The sequence below is a fragment of the Microtus ochrogaster genome, chromosome 4, assembly GCF_000317375.1.
Source record: "Microtus ochrogaster isolate Prairie Vole_2 chromosome 4, MicOch1.0, whole genome shotgun sequence".
NCBI lineage: Eukaryota > Metazoa > Chordata > Mammalia > Rodentia > Cricetidae > Microtus > Microtus ochrogaster.
The window spans coordinates 85,417,114-85,441,190 of NC_022011.1; the positions used below are offsets into that span (position 1 = coordinate 85,417,114).

The window sequence follows — 24,077 nt, forward strand, 5'->3', positions numbered from 1 at the left end:
CTGCCCCGCTGCATGGCCGCCCTCCTCCTCCAACTCCCTGCCGCCCTAGCCTTCCTTATACAGAGCAGCCTCCAGCCTCCCCAGCCTCCATCACTCCGTGCTCCTCCCAAAGGACCCTCTCATCCTTCCCAACACAATTCCTTTGCTTGGGCTCTACACGACTCTCTTGCCATCCACGCCTGCTGTCTTAGAGCCTGTGATTTTGTCATTAGAGGGGATGTCTATTTTGTGTCTTGTGATTACTAATCTTTGCCCCTTTGCCACGTTCCCAGTCATCTCAGCAAGACTACGCGGGATTCTTCTATTCTGTGTTTCAGACTGTGCACCGTGGGAACCTCTGCCAGCTGTATACCACCTTATTTGTCGTCCACCCTCTCAGAATCCCATTCTTGCATATCTATGTTCAAAACCCCAGTGCCCTTTCTGCAGCAGCCCTATTCGTCCCAAACACTTTGCCTAAGGGACCAGTGTCATTTCAGTGACTTTTCTGGCTATCTCCTTAAGACGGTTGTCTTCCCAATAGCCGCAGTTCCTGCCCAGTGACTGATTCCATTTCATTTTGGGGGCAGCATCAGTTAGTGTGAGATTGTCCACTGCACGACGTGTAAGATAGAACTCGGCAGAGATGCCATGAGGGGCTCTTTCGGTGCTGGCTGCACTTGCAGTTTGATGGCTCAGTTGGTTTCAAAGCCTTACAAAGAATTCATAGCAGAAATTGTGCAATAAAAGCAATAGCGGTGATAAGAAACCAAGAGAGAGCAAGCTTTTCATTGCCCGCTCATGAGAGACAACAGCGGTGAACACTGAGCATCAGCCTTATGAGCAACTTTCTCCACCTGCTCCTTCAGGGTGACGCGGCTTTTCACAGTGAGAGAAAAGTCAGAAGGAGAGCCAGGCCGCTGGGAAGCCTCCACACGAGAGCAAAGGCCGAGGTGGAGAAGGACTCAAATTAAATGTGCAGGCGCATCACTGGGCCTGTGTGTTCCCTTTCCTGAAACAACAGGTGCGTCTAACCTCAGAGATGAGTAAGGAAAGAAAATCAGGATGCTGCGTGATGCACGGTGGAAATACTGTTCTCTAAATCATCAGCACCATCTTTTCTGTTTAACTTCAAGTAACTTCCTTCTTATCCCAAAGATTCCAAAATATCTAGGAGCAAATACAGGATAAGCCCAAAGAGCTGGGGACCAGAAATGAAACAACAGACTCGGGGTGGGAGCCACGTGCAGGCCCTTAGCAGCACATGAAGTTAATTGAGCTTTACTCCCTTCCAGAAAGAGAAATTTATCAATTAAAAGAGTAAAGTATCCATCCCATTAAAACCTATGCATGGGGCACCGAGTAACACTAAACCATAATTCCACGTGGGCAACCAAGGGAAACTCAGCAAAGCAAAAGGTACCTGGCCAGCACCCATGAACTCTATGTGGGAGCCTGCATATTCCGTGCCAAGGGTGGGGGAGCAGACAGGAAGAAAAAAGTGTTAGGATCCTCTTTATAATAAACTACATCATTCTCAATGTTTCTTGTCAAATCTTTCATTATTAGATGAGGGAATATTATAGTCATTTGTAACCATAACAATTGATTTTAGATTATCTTAAAACTGTATCTGATTGATTTTATGATATTGGGCATTTAATGGTTCATATGAAACAACAAGTGAATTTACTTTTATCATTTGTGGTTATTAGAATTACATTTCGGTCCTGAAGACACTATTCTAATTTGTTTTCAGGGGACTGTGACAGGTCTCTGTAGCTCGTAACAGTACTGACAACGAAGTGGTGGGTAAGCCTGGGACTTAATGGTTGCGACGTCCTTAAAAAGCCATCCTGGGTCCTTAATGGAGTAGCAGGGAATGAGACACTAAAGAGGCTTCGCTTTCCCTGCGTGCATCTTGCTTGGAAGTTAGGAACGTGGCTCAGACGGATTGAGCTAGGTCGGGGGTAAAGAACTCATCGGGGGGTGCCTAGATGAAAGCAAATGCCATAGAATTAAAAACCAATGTACACGAAACTGTTAGTGCAAACCTGATGCAGAGCTCCGAAAGCGGAATGTGAACCCTTCGAAGCTGACACTTGTCTCCTTGCCCCGGGCAGGCTCTGCACCAGGCAGAAGCAAGAGCTCATTAGTGGCACTGCTCAGGATTCACGGCTTGGCACGGTTATGTTTGCTTAAAGACGAAGGCAGATTTTAAAGATGGAAGATGCTTCCCATACAAAACCCAGTGGTCCAGACCCTGGGGTCAGAGCAGAAAGGTCTGTTTGATGAGATCCTGTGTCTCACATGCTACTAATAAAAATTAAAAGCAAAATAAATTTATATTTGAGAAATTCAGGGTTAATCAAGACTAAGCATGCTTCTCTCGCACTAGATTTCTCTAAGCCTTCAATATTTTTAGTGTGTATGGGAGTTTCCTTAGTTACTAGGCCTCTGAGCTGTGTGTTCTGGGGAGATGGTGCTGACTATGGCTGTATCCTTGAGTTTCAAGGCAGCACCACTTGGTGAATGCAGAGATGAAATATTATAATCCCTGGTTTACAGACAAGGAAGGTGAGGCCGTGGAGATTACATTTCAGAAAGCGATGGAGACCTGAGGTCCCCATCTTCGAAGCACCAGCTCTTGGTTCGTACCCTGCAAGCGTCTCCCACTTCAAACGTTTCTGAGAACCTTACCCATGTTCTCTATCGCCTCGGGCAGGACACACAGACACTCACAAGCCGGCAGTACCTGATACAAAGGCATGCAGATGCTGTCAATCCACTCCAGCTGCAAGCGAGGCAGTTCATCTTTCCGGTTCCGGTCAAAAATAGCCTAGAGGAGAAAAGCAGAAGCCTGGCCTTTATCCACTGTCGCTTTGTCAAATGGCACGTCAGATGTCACCAGCTGAGTAGTTCACAAATCACCAGTCTTACACACAGCCTCTCTCCCTTTCTCTATGATGAGAAATAGAGTATTTTCACAGATCTCCTAAGATGAGATTTGCAAGTGAATTTGTTTGAACTTTATGGCGTTCAGCTCCTCGGGGCCAAAAGCTGTCTGCAGGTACAGGTAATGGTTACTAAATCAAGTCAGCAGGTCACTGGGACCTGGGTGAAGTCAAGGGGAAGGAGGTACATCTTTTTGCCACAAAAATAATGCAGGTTTTTACTTCCGCGGTGAGAAGATGCCCGAGATTGGAAAAGAGCCTTAGCAGCAGGGTTTCTTCTCTTTTTTCCCTCTTATGAAACATAAATTATTTTATGAGATTTTAAGGTTGGGCGCTGGTGCGGCAACCATGTGATTTCTCGTAAGGTTCTGCTATATTAGCAGGGTACTGAGAACTTGCTCTGGATGGATGGTGGGGGCAGGCATGCATCCTTTCTTCAGCCCAGCCTTTAAATTTTATGACATTATTACGCTTGATATAATTTTTGCGTATTTCTAAAAGCTAGAGTGATTTATTTCTATCGGGAAGACTTTGATCAACAGGAATTAGAGGGTTAAAATGAATTCCTTTAATAAACAGTCAACTCAACTCCAGGGAGAATGTCCTTCCTTTTCTTCTTAAAAAGTAAGGGGCCAATGACGTTACCTTCTGCCTGCTGATCAGGAAGAGGGCACTGCCTCGTTAGAATTTGTCTTGCCTTATTGAAAGGTGAGGTAAAATGTGGCACCCGCATCATTCTGGTGTCTACGGCAGTCATAAGGGCAAGTTCAAGCCTCATCCTTAGTCCTGAGATGTTGGGAAGGTTGCATCCTTCAGACTGATGAGCCACAGAGGGAGTGTGTGGTAGACAACGCTAGGTACCAAATCCGAGGAAACCATCTCTACCTACAGTAGGCAGAGAGCCACTGAATTCCACAGACCCTGCCCGTCTTTTCCAAGAGATGCCTGGAATGCAGGGAATGTACTGGAGAAAGTGAGAGTTCTTCTGAAATACATAAAGCTTGCTTCAGAAATGTCCCTTTAAAAATGTCTGTGTGTCTATACGTCTTGTGTCTTTATAACAAAACACCCGAGACTGGGAGCAACTTGACAAAGAAAAAGGTTTGTTTGGCTCACAGTTCTGGAGGCTGGAGGGCCTGCGTCTGTTGGCGGCCTTCTTACTGAAAGACCTGAGAGTTTCAGGACACCATAAAGCACGAGACAAAGAGCACACATTTGTGTCTTCCGGTGCCTCTCCCCTTCCTATAATCTACTCTAATTTGATCATGGGGCTCCCCTGGGACTCGTGAACTTCTCTGGTCCCTATAACCTCCAAAGACCATGCCTCTCCCCACCAGAGCGGGATGGAGCTTCCAAGCTCTCAACACTTACACTGGGGACTGAGCTGCAGCACAGGAAACCTCAGGACGCGGGACCACGCCCCAACCACAGCAGTCTATTTTCTCTATAGTTCTTTTTCTACTTGAGCTATTTATTTAGTTCATTTAAATGGGGTCATACGGGCGTGGCCTTTCAGGACTGGCTTCTTTCACGTAGCATGATATTCAAGGTGTATCGAGGGAGCAAGTGCCAGCATTTCACTCACTCATTTTTGCCGCATTATATGTAAAGGCAGAGACCTATGACCTTTTGTTTATTAATTCATCAGTTGATGGGCATTTGCGTTGTTCACACTTTTTGGGTGCTAGGAGTAAAGCTGGTGTGAACAGCTGTGTACAAGTTTTTGTATGGGTGTGGTTTCTTTTTATTTCCTTTGGGGATAAACCTAGAAGTGAATGGGTTATATGGCAACTCCAGGCCAAGTTTATTATATTAGACCTTGTTTTTCACATTGAGGATGACGATGGCATAGCAGGCAGGTGGAGGCCAGAGGACAGCTGTCGGTAGTAGGTTCTCTCCTTTTACCGTGGGATCTGGGATTCCACTCGGCTTGCCAAGCTTGGACAGCAAGTGCTATGCTTGCTGAACCTTCTCGCCAGCCCTAGGTCTAACTTTTTGAGGATTCCAGACTTGATATTCAAAGTAGCTGCACTAGTTTGCATTCCTTCCTGCATCTCACTGTCTGGGCTTCTCTGGAAACTTACAGGGCCGGTATCGTCTGTCTTTTTAGTAGTCGCCTGTGTGTGAGGTGGCGCCTCACTGTGACCGCAACCTGCATTTGTGTCTTTGTTGTCTATGTGCTTGTTCATGGGTATGCTCAGAAGTGATATGCTTGGGTAGACACCCCTTCCCAATCTTCAGCTGCATTGTCTCATTGTTATAAGAGTTATTCTAATGTTCTAACTATGAGGCCCATGTTACATGCACAGTTTGTAAATAATTCCTCTTATTCTGTAGGTTGTCTCTTTGTTTTCCTTATAGCATCCTTTGGCACAGACATATTTTAAGCTTTGATAAAGTCCTATTTAATTTGAAAACAAAGAAAACGGTTTGAAATGATTTGTTTTGGGGAGTTTGAAAGCTTGGAACTGAAAAATAAGAGCCAGCTTGCTCCTTGAGGCTGGACAGCTTGACTTTAACGCTAGGCTGTTATTTCTGCTCTAAAGTGGGCATGAGTAACATGCCTGCGCTGGCTCTGAGATGTCCCTTGCGCCTGCTTCTTTGTCCCGCTGTGGGTGCCGGGAAATGCTTGTTCAGCAGTCTCAGTCAGAAACCTGGGATCATGGTGGCTAGCATTCTTGTTTAGTTAAAGTCCTAAGCTTTCGGGACTACTCCAAACCCCTTCTCAGCCTTTCCCATTTCAAGCCGTGGTTTGGAGCTACCATGGTGGTGAAAGGAACAGCTTACCGAGGGAGTGAGCTTGAGTTCCGACCTCTCCCGATCTCCCTGTTCAAAGAACTCGCTGGTTACAAGTTCAGCCACCTGAAACACAGAAGCATTTTAAGATGTTTGTAGTGTAGGACACCATGAGACTCGGAAGTGATTTCTGGCTTACGTGCAAAGAAATGTTATTTTGAAGAGCCTGGCCTTCGGGCTGTCTGAATCTGTTTACGGTAGGCCCCAATTGTTATTCTTCTTAACACTGCACTGCATTTCTTAACACTTGCACTGGCGTGTAAGAACCACAGGCTAACTGACTGCACCACTTCCGCTCCACTGTACCCATAATTCAATGCTCCATCCCCAATAGCAGGCACCAGCAACCCCGCCCCCTACATTCACCCGTGACATGGATGATCCAGAGACACATTTTAAAGGCGGCTGAGGTTCTCGGGATCATTGTAGAAAGAGAGCTGATAGAACAGACAAATGCCAATTGGGCATTTCTGAGGACAGCTAGCGAGTCTCTGAATGAACTCACTGGAATTGTAGTATATTGGAAGACTTGGTGTGTGGGGGAGTGCTAGCCTAAATCCCCCAAACTGCTTTTTCTCCATTTTAATGCTCTTACGGAAGAGAAGAATCTTATGCCCTATAAAAGCGAGATGGTTTAATTTGGTCAGGTACATAGAGTCAAGATAATTTTCCTAAATCAGATCTGGTGTTCTGGGTCTATAATCATGGCTACTCAGGATTCGGAGGCAGTGTCTGCCTGGTTATAGTGAACTCAAAAATACCCTATGAAATTTAGTGAGAATAGGTCTCAAACAGGGAAAAGAGGCCTGGCGATAAGAGTGCACACTTGATGTGCATATGGTCCAAGCATTATGAAAAATAATTATTTATATGTACCTGAAGAGATGGATAATAAAATTTAAAGACAATGTCAAACTTAAATGTGTACCTATATAACCACAGTTAAAACAAGAGAAGCAATATTGAAAAACGCAAATATCCAGTGAGGTCAGATTTCTAATGTTTCTGGTAAGAAGCATGGGTCATAGTCAAGAACTCAGCTACTTGGAAGTAATAAGAAGTGATTCAGAGAGCCATCCGTGTCCCCCTGGTTGTGGGTGGTTCTCCCCTCTCTAGCCTCAGCCCCTACCTTTGATTTCCACTCTCTGAACTCTTTTCCCTCTGACCTGGCTTCTAAAGGAGAAGCAGTCTCCTTCAGTCTCATTAACCAGGCTCCAGGACTCCCCCACCCCGCTCAGTTGCCTCTGAAGTATCTTTTTTGTTAAGATTTATTTATTATTGTGTATACAGTGTTCTACCAGAATAGGGCACCGTATCTCATTATAGATGGTTATAAGCCACCATGTGGTTACTGGGAATTGAACTCAGGTCCTCTGGAAGGGAAGAACAGCCAGTGCTCTTCACCTCTGAACTATCTTCCCACAGCGAAACTGTGTGTCTTTTGCATTAACATAAATGCACACAAGGTGCTCCAAGCAGGAATCCTGTGTACTCCTTGGAAAACAAAGGCACTATCCGGAACTCTTGATCTTCCTCTCCTAGAGCAGCCTTGCTCAGTCCCCTCTGCTCCCCTCAGAGTTTGACCTAAACCCCTGGCTTATTTGTACTTAAAAACCCCATCAAGATCATCAAGTGGCTCCTGATTGGATGTTTCATTAAAGAAGGATGTGGAAGGGCGGAATGGGAGGGGCCACTGAAGAAACCAGTGTACTTCAAGTCATGTTCCTGAGGAAAGATGAGTGGAAAAAAACCACAGCTACGATGCATTCTGAGAAGGATTATTAAAAATAAAATGAACGTCTAGGAAGTTAGCATGCATTTACATAATCTCCAAATGAATCTTGCTTGTAATCCTAGCACTTGAGAAGCTGAGGCAGGGGGATTGTCACGATTTTAAGGCCAACCTGAACTACAATATCAGATTCTATCTCAAAATACGTTTTTAAGGGCTTAGTGATTAAGAGAGACTGCTCTTTCAGAGGACAGAAGTTCGAATCCCAGTACCCACATGGTTGCTAACCAGTGTCTGTAACTCCAGTTCAAGGGATTCAAAGCCCTTTTCTGGTCTCTGGGTGCCATGAACTCACATGATACACAGATACACAGGCGGGAGAAACACCCACACATATAACATAAAATTAAATATTTTTAGTTTTTGGTTTTTCGAGACAGGATTTCTCTGCAGCTTTGGAGCTTGTCCTGGAACTAGCTCTTATAAACCAGGCTGGCCTCGAACTCACAGAGATCCACCTGCCTTTGCCTCCAGAGTGCTGGGATTAAAGGCGTGTGCCACCACTGCCTGGCTCATAAAATTAATCTTAATTAAAACAAAACTATACATGTACATATTAACATAGATATATGTACAAATGTACATGTTTACATTTTAATTTTAAGAGTGTGCATGTGTGTATTCGTTGGCGCACGTGAGTGCGAGGATGTATGTGCACATGTCAAAGGCCATGCAGAAGTCAGGTGTCCAGTGTTCTGGTTGTTTTCCAATTGATCAAGGCAAAGCCTCTTGCGGGCCCCACCCTTGCCACTTCTGGCTGGTCTAGCTAGCCAGCTTGCTCTGGGGATGCCCTGGCCCCGCCTCCATGTGCCGGGATCACAGGTGGCCAGCACTTCTGCACCATTTTACACGGTGTCATGATTCTGTGCATGAGAGACCTTGGCAGGCGAGAGCCACATCGTGGGGGCAGGGACCTTAAGACATAGATCAACTTGGAGGCCGGGCATCAGAAAGACAGACGGACAGACAGACAGGAGGCCTTACAGAAGACAGTCTCTCATGCAACTTTGTGCAGTTATCACTGAAAGAGAGTGAGCACTGTCCCTAAAGAACGTATCATTTTGCGAGAAGTGATTGGCAAACAAAATGCTGACGGCGTACAATAATAGCTGCTGACTATTCCCCGGGCACTCTAGAGGAGAGCTCAGAAAGGATGAGCAGGTTTATAATGAGGGATGAGTGGGGACAGAAAAATCCAGTCTCGTGGAAACGACGACGAAGCTGCTGTTTGATTCCAAACTAGAAATATTAAAATTAAGGTATGCTTTAAATGGAAATATTAATTAAGACTCAGCCGTGAAATAAGAATCTCATTAATGGTGTGGCCAGCGTAGTTATGGATAAAATATCTGGATGAATTAGGTGACTTTCAGCAAATTCTTTTTAAAAATAAATTTAAATGACTTCTAAAAATTGTGTGTGTGCGCGTGTGTGTTTGCCACACTGCCTGTGGAGGTGGGGGGACAGCTTGCAGGAGCTGCTTTTCTCTTTGCACCTATCTTATGGGTCTGAGGACTAGAACTCAGATCGTCAGTCCTGTCATCAAGCGCCTTTACTCGATGAGCCATCTGGCCCAGCAATTTTTTTTTTTAAACAGAAAAATATAGCTCAGAAAATAAATCAACTACATAGTTCTCTCACGAAAGCTGTGAGACCTCGGGTCCTCAGATGAGGACGCAAGAGAGAAACAGATGACATTCGTCTGTTCCTGAGTGCCAGGAAGCAAAGAGAATCTAAGATGCTCACATAGAGGAAACCACGGTGTTTCTGTTTTGGTTGAATGCTGAAGAGCTTCGTGCTGAAGAAACCCTAAGTCTGTGACTCTACGAAGCCAGTGTGCCATCTTCTTCAGGTGAGAAGTAGGGCCGAGAAAGGTACCCAGCCTTCAAATAATGTCATAGGAGGTCACGGGAAAGGAATCATTTTCCTACTGGAGCTAAAAAGCCGCGGAAAGAAAGCCTGAGCGGTTGAAGCATCCCACAGGGAGCCAGGCCCACTGCTGGTGGAGACTTCATGGTGAATGCCTGGAAGGCTCGGGATCTCCACGGACCATTGGCCTCGAATGTCCTTTATCTCCTCCCTCGCAGACTGGGAGGGCTGCGGTGGTATTCTGTGTGTGGAGGTGGCTGTCTGATGCTGTATTCGAGGCATGTTTAGGTCCTTATGTTACACCCAGACCTGTGGTAGGGATTCTAGACTGGGAGCCTGATGCCCTGACTGATAGGCCACCCCACTTACCTTCCCCGGGGAGAGAATGAGTATGCTTTGTCTGGAAGGACTCTGAGTGACATTTCTGGTGATTTTTAAGGGCAGACTGTACTATTTACATTCTCACAAATGATTGCTGACTTTCTTCTGGCTGGGCATAGGCATGGACTGTAGCTTCTGGCAGAGCACTCTCACGTGGAAAGTCTGGACCGGTGGATTACCGAAGGCATTTCATTTCTACTGTCAGCTCCTGGGTCGGTCCATCAGCTCAGTCCAGGATGAGAGCAGAGGTGCCCATCACTACGAGTGTGGCCCAACGAAGAATTGTAAACTCGCTTAGAACATGAGATTTTTGTTGTTGTTGTAACTTTACTGCCTGGTTCTTGGCATGAGTTTTGCAAGCGACACTGTCATGACGTAGTGTCAGAAGGTTAGACCTGCGTAAGCCATGATGTTTGAAAGTGCAGGTGGTTCCAGGCTGAGGAGAGAAGCTTGGCCGTGTGTGAATGAGAGTGTGGCTCTAACCTGCCGGGATCTATTTTATGTGTTTTGGTTTGTGAGTTTTCTCCTCAGAAGTCTGCACCATCTCAGCTTTCCCCACTGCTGTTAACCACACTCCAATTCCAGCCATGGCTTTTGCAGCCCCTCAGCCCTCTTCCTTCTGTCCCTGCGCTCCTGCCTCTGTTTCCTGGAGGTCTTACATCTTGTACATCTGTGTCTTGTTCACACTCCAGCCCCTTATCTCTCCAATCCAAGAACAAGTTCTGGATTCAAACTCAAAGCTTACATCTAGTGTGAGCTTGTATATCTTGGCTAGTCTTTTATTCAGATTTCTGTCCCTTTCCCAGGGTGAAGGTCACCAATGACTGTTTCCCCGGAAGTAGTCCGTTGGTGAAGGACTCCTGGTCTGAATGGTTACTGTGTTAGTCTGAGGGCAGTGACCCTCAAGGACACAAAGAGGAGAAGAGCAAGTCTCGTCTATTTCAGCAGCTGCTCTCTATAGAAGACCTTGGGCTGCTTAGCCTCGCTAAGCCCCATCCTTCCCATTTGTGAAGTGAATGAATTTCCTAAAACTCCAAAAACCTCACTCCAAACTCTGTGGCTAAGACAACAGGAGGTTATTCTTGCATAGTTCTTGGGGCCAATGGTTCACACCAGGGTGATGGGCAGAAGCCCAGGATTGGCGCTGTGTCCTTTTGAAGACGCCGTCTGATCCTTGCCTCTTCTCAGTGTTTGGTAGCTGTTAGCTCTTCTTGGGGTGTAGACATGATCACTTCAGTATTTGTTGGACTCTCACGTTGCCTTCTCTTCTGAACCCTGAGCTTTCTCTGCTCTTTAACAAGGACATTTGTGATGGGAGTTGGGACCCATCTGGATGGTCCAGGTTCTTCTCCCTCAGCAAATCCTTACATCTACTCTTTCAAACAGAAAACTGTTCTTTTCTTCTCAGGGAATGGTTATAGGTTTCTGGATCATGACACAATATCTCTGTGTTGTGGTTACTCAGCCTTTGTACTAACTACCTATCATACATGAAGTGAAACATCACAGACAAAAAAATCATTTATTATTATATGAATATACCTTATCTCCCCCATAAAAGGTATCGCACAAAACTTAGCGAGTTTGTTGTTGACTGGTCCTGCACTCAGGAGGCTGAGGCAGGAGCATTACTTGAGCCAAAGAATTTGAGAGGAGCCTCGAGAATATAGAGTTATCCTGCCTCAAGAAAAACAATACAATAAGATTAAGTTAAAGAGGGGGAGGAAACCTAAAGAGCTATTGACCCCTCTTAGTAAACAAGGATCTTGGTAGTCAAGCAGCCAGGGAGCTATTATAATATTATATTTAATTTTATATTGAATATTATATTATATTCAAAACTACCATTGCATAAGAAATAATGTAATGCTTGGGTGCTTTGAGAAACTGTAAAATAACTATTAGTCTTGATAAAAAATTAAATGGGACACAGCAAGCATTGGCCATAGAGCCCTCTGATGCTTAACAAATACTTTAAAACAGAACAGAACTTCACTTTTCCTATTTTCTTTTTCATGAGTGATAAACAGGATCTTTTGCTAACACAAGATTACTTATTCAAAAACAGTATTTTTTTCTATGAACCGTTTGCCCTCAGGATGGTCAAAGGGTTCTTCAGATTTAGCACGTTACAAAAATCTTGCAGCCAGAAATAGCATTGTTCAGTGGAAGCACAGGAAGAAAGATTGTGGGGTAAGATGGCCTTCTGACTTGGCCGGCTGTGGTTCCACGCCAGGCCTGCACCTAGGAAAAGACTGTTCTCCGTGCTCAGCCCCGCCCCCTTCAGTCTCTCCTCTGCTGAGCTCCGCCATTAATCACTTGCCTGTCTGGAGATCTCCCACGGTTTGGTCACGGCTCCAAGGTCACAGGCTGTCATTAACATTGATCTGAAAAACAGAACCGAACAGCCTGAACGCTCCTCTGCTGCATTCCTAAACAAACTCACCCTAGATCCATAAATAAATAACACGGAACCGGGGTCAGCCCACGTCTTCCCTCCACAAGGGGCCACGCTGTTTAAAGTCACTCGGTTGTGCCTCTCCCAGGCAGCCACCGCTGCCTGCAAGACAAAGACCTCTCACATCCTCCCGGGTCGCCTTTTTGTTTTGTCTGCAGCAAATTGAGGAGAGCAGGAGAGCCCTCTGTCTCCACCTGAGGCAAGCAGGCTGTGGCTACCCCCCAGCTTAGCCATAAACAAGGCGATCAGGATATCACCCTGCGTGGCTGACTTAACACGGGCGACAAAGGAGAGAAATCCACACCACAGAGGAGAGGTACATGCTGTGTAGGGCGCTCTTTTAAGTTCACAGCTCCACAGAGCCAAGATTTCCCCGAGGGAGCCACGTACTACCTGGCGGCCACCGCTTTATTCACATTCTCAAAAAAACAAACGAACAAACCAACAAACCAAACCATACCCAGCTAAGGCGTTCCTTAATCTTGCAAGCTAAAACACAGGCACAACAAACGTGAATCAGGTTTTCCAGGGGTGGATTTAACTAAGTTTCACACTGAACCGTGGAAACACTGGAGATAACTCAAATCATTGATAGAGAGTATTATCAGATGTGGCGGGTGGGCGAAAACTTGTGTGTATCTTTCGGCTCCCGTCTGCTGTTTTTCAGCTAACAATAGGAGCGCTTGGTGGAGAGTAAACAGCACCAGCCGGAGCCCTGGGAGGTGCGCTGGCTGGCTGCTCTTGGAAGAAAGAATGTGTTGTGAAAGGTCAGAGGGCCATCCTGCTGTCAGCTAGACTTTTAAACCCTGCTGGATCTCAATGTCTTGGAAACACGTCTGCTGCCCAGATGGTAGAGCAGGATTGGAGTGGGCAGGGTCCCAGCTAACAATGGGTCATTCACGGCGAGCCAGGCAGGGCCAGCCTCAGCCAGCCCCTTGGACCAGAGCACTATCCAAACACCCCTCTGCTAAGCTTGTGCGAAGGGGGACAGCTTGGTCTGTTGTTGGGCTCTGATCCTCTGCAGCAGCATTTGGCAGTGCTGGCTTTCCCCCTGCTTCTGTCCTAGGGCCTTTCCTAGCTAAAGGACTGACTGCTGGCTGACAAAACCTTCACTGTGGCCTCCGAGAGGGACCCTATTCTTATTTACAGACCAAAGCGCAGAGAGATTAAATAACAGTCTCAAGGAGAATAAAGGGTTCAGGATGCTGCGTTTATTACAAAGCTACCAGACTGCTCCACACACTCTGAGGGTCTCATTTTAAGTTCTGTGAGCGCAGCAGGGAGCACCGGGAACATGACCCTGGGTAACACCCCAGACGTGTCTACTGCACAGGGAAGTGTCCCTGTGAAGCTGCCCACTCCGACAAATTGGGAGAATTACTTAGGTTCTGTTCAGCTGATCATCTGACTTTTCCCATGTACACAGGAAAAGCGTGGCGAAAATGTCCAATAATGCAAAGTGTACCCAAATGCGTGCTTTTTCTTACCGAAACACATCACGGTGGCTTTTGATGTTCCAATTGTAGTCTCCTTTGCTGACAAGCTCAAAGAACTCAGTTCTCCTCCTGCAGGGAAATCAAATGAAAGAAGGGGAGAAACCCCGGAATGAAATTTCCCAGTCTGTGGAGTGACATAAACACATTTGTGGGGAAAATATAAGACCACCTGAACTCAGTAACTCAATATTTGAAATCACAAGGCTAAAGAACTATCAAAATAAATCACTTAAAAATGTTGAGACATCAAGAGGAAGCTGCAATCATTCCTAAATGTACTTACAACAAAGGACAGTATAGATCCATGAAACAAGAACACAGTGCAGACAGTGTGTTGTGAAGCCGCTGTGACACTGGAAGTCAGAGGAGGCAGGCAAGGACAGACAAAAAGCAGGAGACTTCAGAGGGTTCTCTCATCACCCCACACGGGACACTCAAGACAAGATAAACTCCCTGGCAGTAAATTCAAGATGAAGATTTGTTTTCCAGCTCAGAAGAATAACAATTTCGCCACCTCGGTGTTAAAGCTCATAGGGTAGAGGGTCAAGCAGTAGCCATGTCTAAACTGTAGCTCATTTGTCTACTTGCTGTACTTGCCTGCAGGGAGTTACTAAAGTCTTTAGAGCCTCCATTTCCCAAGGGACAATTTGGGTATTTCGGTTGCTAACTCACAGACTTACTGGGGGGATTAAATGAGACAGCTGGCGTGTATAAGCAAGTAGCACAATGTGTGTGTAATAAGTGTTTTACACACACACAGACACACACACAGACACCACACATACCATGCCTACGCCTATACGTCTCCCGATGTATGGGAAGGACAAAGGAGGTATATCTTAAAGTTATGAATATAGGGAAATTCATTCCTTGTTTTGAAACCTTACACAACCTGTCATTTTTTTTTTTTTTTTTTTTTTTCAACCTGTCATTTTTGTTACGACAAAGAGAGAGAACTGAGTGTGGACATCACGAGCATTCTAAGAATCAGTCCCCAAGTTTTCACCCTCTTGGCATTTACTAATGAGAGTACTTTAAAGACTGGGACAAGTATCTTTTCAAATCTCAGCCCACAGGTGTCTTGATGTCGCTCCATGGCCCCCTTTAGAGCTTTAAAAACAGTGTAAGATTTACTCTAGAAAAGGCCGATCAGATATTCTAGCCTGGACTCTAACTGGTACAAACTAAAGAGCACAGGACGTTGTATGAAGGAAGAGCACAGTAAGCCGGACCTGGTGTCCTAGGCCTTTCAACCCAGCCACACGGGAGGCTGAAGCAGAAGGATTGTGTGTTCAAGGCCTCCCTAGGTTACATAGCAAGTTCAAGGTCACCCTGGGCAACTTATAGGGAACTTTTCTTAAAAAATGCCAAGAAGAAAAGGGCTTGGGAGGTAGTTCACTGTTGGGAGTGGCCTAACATGCGCAAGTTCTGGGTTCTGTGTCCAGCACCGTGGGGGAAAAGTTCTGTGGAAGGGATGTGCCATCTTTGATACAGAGTGGAGGTGTGTTGTGGAGTTGGCTACATCACTGCAAGAAAATCCCCTTTTATTCTTTATTGTTTGAGAATTTCATACAATCATAGAATGCGATTTGAGAAAAATTCCCCCCAGTTCCCTTCAATTCTTCCTCTAGCCCTCCCACTACCTTTCAGACCCTCTTTCAAAAGCGCCCATCTCTGGCCAGCAGGATGGCTCAGCAGTTAATGAAAACTTGCTGCCCAGCCCGGCAAACTGGTTTGGAGCCCCCACCCTACTTCGCGGAAGGAGAAAACCGACTCTTACAAGTCTTCACAGCACGCTGTGCGGTCTGTTCCCACCACGCCCACTTAAGTATGTAAATGCCAACAGCCCCAGGTCTCCCACGTGCAACTGAGTAGCATCACCTGAACAAATTCTCCAATGATAAAACGTTTAATAGTTAGAGCTTCCAGTGAGAAAGTCTTAGAATCACCGAAACAGAACTCAGTCATGGGATTAAAATGACACGAACAGAGCTAGCGTCCATCATGTTGGGAAGAAAGGCAACATTTCCTATCCCAAAGGATGGTGGATGAAGAGGGAGTTGAGAGATCTTTTCATAGGACATAAAAAATGTAGCAAATTAATTCAATGTTTCTCCACGGCCAAAGTGGAACTATTTCTTGACAGACTGCATTTCCTCTGCCCTCCTAAACTTTGGCTATCACCTCCAAAGATAAAAGAAAATATTCCTGCAGATGATAATCTTTGCAAGTTAAACTTGAGAAGTCGAGGTCTGTGTCTAGTAGCACCAGGCCCTGGGTTGGAGACCCTTGGCTTGGTTTTCAGTACCACAAATACACCACCAGAGAACATGAGAATGGTTTTAAACATTTGAGAGAAATCTGCTCTAATTCTCTCACTTTTCATTTGAGGAAATTCAAGATGAAGGAAAGTGAAGTTATCTTCCCCACAGTCTTAAGGCCAGTCTGTTGGGACCAGGTAGCCCTTGGTGTTGTGAGTTTATGCTCAGTCTCAGCTGCCAAGCTTCACGGAAGATGATGAGATCATAGGATGCTGGGTCTAGACAGTACCAATCCTGGCAGAAACTTCTAACCAACAGGATGGAGAAGGGGGGCTCCAAAGGGGGCTGCGGCTGTCCTACATCAGGTGGTTCACAGCTGCAGGTGCTGTGTTTCTGCCCCCTCTCTCTCTGTGACAACGCTAACAAAGCAGCATGGGAAATTCCCTGTGTATTTGGGGGATGAGTCTAATCCCCCCCGTAGCTGGCTCTTTCAGCATCTATAGGTATCTGTGCATATAGATGGCACAGTCCGTGGCACGTAGGGAATGATTTGAGAGAGGAACACTTCCAGGAACAAGAGACTGTTAAAATGAATATTTAAAAACCCACAAAACTATATACTACCCTTGGACCAGACTTCTTTGTCACGGGGGAATATGTCATTAACTTCTCAGGCAGATCGTTGGGAACCTTGGCACTCAGGGATGATGCCAAGCGCCCTAGCTAGTGAAAAGCAACTTACTGGAAAATCTCATTTATAATCAGGTATGCTTTTATTAGGCTTTTATTCTGCTCTACTGACATTTTGTGTCAGGGATCTCAATACACCTTCCACACTGGCCTCAGACCTGAGATTGCCCTGCCCTAGCCCTCTGAGGTCACAGGTGTGCACAACTGCACCTGAGTATGTTTAATTTTTAAGTGAATTTTCTCTTTGGTTTAAACTAGCAGCATTGGGCCCTGTAAGATCCCAGATGACATCACATGTTTGATACTGCAGAGTTGTCAATACTATGAGTAAATTGGCATACCACAGCAAGTCAAAGGGCTGTAATTACTCTAAATGTCGAAAAGTCGGAAGATGAGATAACACAAGAGCCCAGCAGTTCGACCAAATCACAATCACAGGACAAAGAAATGCAACGGCGGATCTCTGTGAGTTCGAGACCAGCCTGGTCTACAAAGCTAGTTCCAGGACAGGCTCCAAAGCCACAGAGAAACCCTGTCTAAAAAAAAAGAAATGCAATGGCGGGGCTTGCTGCAGTCACTGCATGGGGGTCTGGACCCCTACGGGGAAGAGCCACACTCTTCCTGCTTACATATTCTCTATGTAGCACAACCCTGGCATAAGGACAGCATGGGACTTTCCAATTTTTATCTCATCATCCTATCGTTGGAAGGGGGATAAGTCTGTGAGCTGTCTATTGGCAGTTTGAAATCTATCAGGAACTCCTAAAATCTTTGCCTGTCCACCTACCGCAGGCCTTCTGCCCTAACGCTGGAAGTGTTCTCGTGGAATAACTCCTCAGGCTCTGTCAAAATACAAGAATGTTTGAGAGACCGCGGTGGGTTAAGCGCCACTGATCACTAACATCATATTGTTCATCAGTTTCTTCTTTCCTGTCCTGTGGCTGGCTGAATACAGGCAACTGTGGGAGCTGAAAAGCACAGAACACAGTGGGGTCTTAATAAACACTCACTGCATGATTAATGAGTGAATATTTCTGTCTGAATAGCAGTAGCAATATTTGTTGAAATCCTACCGTATATTTTAATAATTTATCTTGATATTGCTGCAATTTTTCAAAGGAAGGTTAAACTATTCTTCTAAACAATCCAGAATCATTCAGTCCATACGACTGTCACCGGATGCTTTTGAGACATGCTCCTAACCGCCTCCATTTGTAAGGACAATGGCACAGAAACCATCCGCTTGGACAGTCCCCATACTTGCTGATGAAGGGTGTTGGTAGGACACAAGAGGAGGTGGCAATTTTCAGACCGAAGAGTCATCTGATTAATTTATAGAACCAATCTAAAGAGGCACTGGGCACCTGAGTGGCTGCATAAAATCTGAACTGTTTAGTAATTTCCAGTTTAAATAATAGTCTGAGGCAATTATTTAACTATTTGTCACGGAGATCTGTCAGAGCCTATGTGAGGAGCTCTAGGTAATTATTCTCTGTAAGCCTAGGCACCCCTGTCGGGCGAGACTGGGTGCATTTAGGGTGGCATGGCCACAGAAAGTCTGTCAGATGGAGAGAAGACTCTCTGCCTATAGCTTAATATGGGAAACCAAAGTCAAATGTTGATATTTGGGGAACTCATTATGCTGGGCAGTATGTCGAGTTTAAGGGCTCCAGAAAGGTGCATAGCTTCCACGGTGACAGAAGGTGCTGTATGGTCTGCTGAGGGGGGGGGGGAAGTCATCAGCTCTGTGAGCTACAATAACGACCAACCTGGACAAGTGCACCCACTGACGCCAGAGTGGTACGGATGTTATGGAATTAACCAGTGACCCTTTGTTTGGATTTAAGGCCTGCTGCACAGCAGGAAGCTCACGCCTGGTAGTGTGAACTCGGCCCAGGACCTAAGGCTAGTGAGGTCTAATCCTCTAGAGGAGAACCTACTACTATTATTTTGCTAACTGGACATAGAGTTGCTCTGGGTGGTAGAGCAGTACCGGGCGGCACCTGTGTTTGAAACCTAAGCATATGTAGGCCAGAGCTACTACTGTCACTGGTGCCTACGTGTTCCAAGGACTGGGCCATAGTTTCCCTTCATTACTCTTAAACTACGAATCAAATAACGACAGAGAGAATGGCAGGAGGATTAAATCAGTCTGGAATCCAACTTGTCCAATTTACTGATGCTCTCCGGTCCTCAGCTTCCCCATGCCTACAATGACGTTAACAAGATTATCTGTATCTAATGGGTTCAGGAAGTAAAGGCAGCTGAGGGCACGCCTGATCATCTGAGTTTGATTTCTCAGACCCACAGCGTGGAAGGAGAGAACGGACCACACCAAGTTGTTCTCTGCCCTCCTTGCAGACACACACACACACACACACACACACACACACACACACACACACACGCTCGCGCACACAGACACACACAGATGCACCTGCGTGCACGCACACACACACTCAGACAGACACATACACGAAATAAAAACCTAACAACACACTTTATCTTTCAGAAGACTACCTGTCTCTTCTGACTGCTTCTAGAGTCAAACAGGTCATGTGTGTGCCTAGCTCCTCTGTGAGAACCGGGGACGTATCACTGCTGTTTTCATCACTAATTGCTGGAGAGGCAATAGCTCCTCTTTGCAGGCTGGAAACAGCACAGATACCGCGGGGCATCAGTGACATCTCTGGAGTTTTAACATTTGCGACTGCAGCTCTCTCCCTCTCTCTGCCCGTGCCAGTGTCATCTTTTATGGCGCGTGTTTTATGAAGTTTCTGGCTGAATGATTTCTTTTTTATAAAGTGTGTTAAATTACCAGAGCTCTTTCCTATAGGTAATCTCCGTTGACTGTCACACTGGGCCCCTGGCAAATGGGCCTGGGTAAAACGCCTCAACTCCTATTTCTGACGAGAAAACCAAGGCGGAGAAAGGTGAAAGTGACATGAGGCTGGCTCCTGACGCAGATCTAATTTCTGCTTGTGCTGGAGAAAAGATTATTTAATTAGAGAAGTATCATTCGACGGAGGACTCAGAACCAGGCACAGGAAGTCAATTACCGAAACACCGATCAGCAAGAGCCGAGTTTTCGTGAGATGAAAAGTCAGACTGAATAATGAGAGTGGGTGAGAAGCTAGCTGTCCACAGCGAGGCTTTCACCTGTTTGTTCTTGTGCCGTAGCCCCACGGGTCCTTTCCTGTGCTGCTTGTGGCATTCAGGTACGAGGATTCCCAAAGCCGTTGGAAATAAAATCACGAGTCTTGTGGTTGCTTGGGTGTCTATACAATTCTACGTATCTCTTGTGTTTCCCTTTCTGGATCATGACAGGGATTCTTGCTCCTAAGGATGAGCTGCGAAGCCTTCTCCAAAGGTGGAATCTACTTCCTGTCCATTTGACCATTTCTGGAGTGGCTTCCTTTATAGTTTGATCAATCCTGCCATAACTTTTTTTTATTTTTACTTTATTTTTCTATGTAGCCCAGCTGGCTTCAAGTTCACTTTACTCCAGCCTCCTAAGTGCTGGGATCACGGGTCTGTGACACCACACCCGCGTCAACCATGAAGTCTGATTCCAGCGGTCAGGGCAGAAGAACAAATGGTAACTAGACCTCTAGAATCAGTCAGAGGGGCCCCTTGTATCCTCTTGGCCCTACCATTCTCTAGCTGTTGCTAGGGCAACCAATACTATAACTTCTGTCATTGCTGCCCTGTGCAGGGATTCCTATGTCCTGGCATACGTGGACTTCTCTTGTGTGGGACTGAAGGCAGTTGTGGGAATTTCCAGGCCCCGAGGACGTACAGCTTAGAAATGCACAGGAGTTTTTGAGGTTTGGGGCAAATTTAGGCTCATGAGGATGGAGGCTGGAGGCCAATTTGGAGATACAACCTATGAGATGTTTCAGGTGATCCCTTTAGGTTCCAGCCCGGCTGACCGTTGTCATGGCCAGTAAGGGACACACCCTCACAGGCGATTCCTGGACCCAGCTCTTCACCCCACTGTCATCTACGGTGTTATTTTCAAAATTAAACTACATGAATGCAGGCCTTTTCCTCCAACTGCATTTTGGGAAAGAGCTTAGGGGGCCCAAGTCAGTTAATTGGTTGAGGTAACTGACATTCCCTAAGTTGGGTCATGTGCTAACAGTTCAGATGGAACTCTTTCTTGACTCATCTGTTAGAGAGAGAATGTGGTGGCTGTGGGAAACACCCTGAAACAGGGAGTATGGGTTCAGATTTTGCCAATAATTCCTTTTGTGACCCAAGCAATATCGTTTAACCAAGAGTGCCTGATCTGCAAAAGAGAGGGGACGAAGTGGATGGTGGCATTCCCCACGCGCCTTCCAGTTCTCTGACTGTATACTGGTGAAATACAAGCACCTGGATAGCGGTGTATATTGTAAGCTCTTTCTTCCTCATTAACTGGAGGGATCGTTTGGACGGGAAATACGGCCACACTTTAACACAACTTCAGACCAGCGTGCGGATCAGTCCCCTGGAGCTCTAGATTAGAGAATGAGCTATTCAGAACCTCACAGACAATCATGCTGGCAGGAGGAGCAAGGCACTTCTGTGGGAGTCGGCGAACATTAGCTGGGGCTGCAACGTCAAGATAAGAGCAGAGTAATGAGCAAAGGACTCCCAACCAACTTCCCTGTCGGCGTCCCCGCAGCACTCAGGATTCCTCACATCCCGGACACAGCTTGATAAATGGAGCTGAAGGTGGCTGCCCCCTCTTTGTCCCTTTAAGAGTTACTTGGAAACTTGGTTTAGAAAATGCTTCTATTTTGAAAAAAATTAACACAAGATCTTGCAAGTGCCAGACAGGAAAAAAATAAAATAAAACAAAACAACTACAAAAAACAAACCTCCAAACCAAAAAACCTTGTGCCATGGATTTCTCATAAATCCTAATCCAGGACTATCAGTCTAGAAAAAGATGGGAGGCCATGATAGTGAGGTATCCTGAGGGCCACGGAACATGTGGGATAAGTAGATTGTAAAGCAATGAGGCCGTCGTCACCACTCATAAGATGTTTAATATATGCACAGTACGTTAGTGCCACTCTATACACGAAGGAAGGCATCTCAGAGGGAAGTATCATGTTGATGACACATAGCTAGCTAGCAACAGAGCCTGGGGCTTCTAAAATATACATTTTTTATTTTAACAATATCAGTATTTTTGGGCTGGGGAGATAATTAAGTATGCATCACATAAACATGGGAACCTGAGTTCAGGTCCCAGGCCCCATGCTATGAAGCTAGGTGTGGTGAGGCTCACTTGCAGTCCTGAAGCTAAAGAGAGAGGGGCTCCTGGGACTTGCTGGCCTGCCAGTCTAGCTTACTTGGTAAGTTCAAGCCATTAAGAAACCCTATCTCCAAAACAAGGTGGACAGCACAATATATAAGATTCTTTAAAATTTCTTTTACATTTATTGTGTGTGCGTGTGCGTGCGTGCATGAGTGTGTGTACATACATTTGCCATGGTCCATGCGTGGAGGTCGGAGGACAACCTGAAGAAGTTGTTCTCTCTTTTAGCGTGCAGATTCTGGAGATCAAACCCAGGTAGTCAGTTAGAGTAGTCACTATTTTCTTGGCGTGGAATGTCCTTCTGTATATATGTTGCTTTTATTGGTTGATGAATAAAGCTGTTCGGGCCAGTGGCTTAGCAGAGTAAAGCCAGGTGGGAAATGCGAACAGAGATAGAGAGAGAGAGTGGGTGGCATCTGGGAGACAGCATGTAACTGTAGCTGCGGAAGAAGAAGGACCTTCCCTGTAAGCCACAGCCTCCTGGCCATACACAGATTAATAGAAATATGCCCGAGTCATTGGTCGAACAGTGCTGTGACTAATATGGCTTCTGTGTGATTATTCGGATCTGGGAGGGCAGAAAGGAAACTGCAGTCTCCCCTACATTTTCTACCTGCTGACCATCTCGCCGGTCCTTTATGGAAACCTCTGTATTTGTGAGATGGAGAACAGGTCTATGGTTAGCAAACCTAAGAGCTCCAAAGGGCCTGCGAGACAGGTGAGCCTTGTTGCCCTTAGTCTTTTGACTGATCCTCCCGAAGCTTTCGTTTTTTCTTGTAACCATCACGCTTCCATTTTCAAGCGCTTTCTTAGTCATGCCTCCTCCTGCTATTCCTTAAAGCAGCCTATTATTGTTTAATGGATGAACAACTGGGTTTTCTCTGTGGTGCTTTTTCTTTTTCTTTTCTGTTTTGGTGTCTGCTTTTCATTAGAGGTAATAAAGCCTCTCTGATCTTTGGTTAACTGTTTGTGTGTCCCAGTCAGGAATTAAAAGACTAATTAAGGAGACAGAGGGGGGGGGGAGGGAGGGAAGTTGGTTCACTATAAAAGAAAGTCTGGTTAAATTGAGTTTTTGATTAAAAAAAATCCCATCTAAGTGTATTTCCAAAATTTAATGGGTTAAACGCACACACACACACACCAGTTGTTTATTATGACTTTGAAGCTGACAGCTTTGGCATGTGGTTTATAGACCCCCTAAAAACTTTAGAGTTATTGGGTTCTGGGCTTTCATTTGAGAAAATCCAGAGTCTTGATTTATCTCATTGAACCCCTCTGTTTGAGACCTGCTTGTCCTCCACAGGGCAGAACCCCCATTTTCATTTCTTGGGCTTTTCCTGGAGAGACACACAAGCTGGCTCCCAGTGGGGGAAGGCTTCTCAGTGCTCTGTAAACTGAGTAGCGGGCAATCTCCTTGTCTAAGATTTGAGTGCCTCCAGCCAGGCACTGGGCTGAGCTCCTGGAGTTCAGCTGAGGAGAGGGAGGAGGGTTCGTAAGAGCAAGGGAGATCAAGACCATGATGGGGAAACCACAGAGACAGCTGACCCGAGCTAGTGGGAGCTCATGGCCTCTGGACTGAGAGCTGGGGAAGCTGCATGGGACTGAACTGGGCCCTGAATGTGGTGACAGTTACATGGCTTGATCTGTTGGGAGGGCCTCTGGCAGTCGGACCAGGACTTATCCTGGGTGCATGAACTGGCTTTTTGGAGCCCATTCCCTATGGAGGGATACCTTGCTCAGCCTTGATGCAGCAGAGAGGGTCTTGGTCCTGCCTCAGCTGCATATTCCAGTCTTTGTTGATTCCCCATGGGTGGCCTTACCACCTCTGAAGAATGGATGGGGTTGGGGTGAGGGGAGGCAGGGGAGGCAGGAGAAGAAGGGAGGGAGAACTGGGGTTGGTTTACAAAATGAAAAAAATGTAAAGCAAAAAAAAAAAAAAAAAAAGAAAAGATTTGAGTGCCTCGTCCACCTTTCATGGCGCTTTGGGCGTGAAGCTTCACCAAAGCGCTGCTGAGTGGCCGCTCTTCAGTGCTCTCCTCCTCTGAGAGCCCTGCCTCTTATGGCTACCCAGCTGGGTCATCGACCACCTC

At 46.0% G+C, this 24,077-nt stretch overlaps 1 protein-coding gene across 1 annotated transcript in view; it reads right to left on the minus strand.

Annotated features, from left to right (window-relative positions):
* The window catches only part of Pde11a (phosphodiesterase 11A), a 273,329-nt gene that overhangs the window by 25,109 nt on the left and 224,143 nt on the right, over positions 1-24,077 (minus strand). The window contains exons 16-19 of the mRNA XM_005346609.2: positions 13,717-13,794; positions 12,095-12,158; positions 5,721-5,795; positions 2,735-2,818 (exon numbers count right to left, since the gene is read on the minus strand). Of these exons, the coding sequence (XP_005346666.1) occupies positions 2,735-2,818; positions 5,721-5,795; positions 12,095-12,158; positions 13,717-13,794 (301 nt within the window). The remainder of the gene's footprint in view (positions 1-2,734; positions 2,819-5,720; positions 5,796-12,094; positions 12,159-13,716; positions 13,795-24,077) is intronic.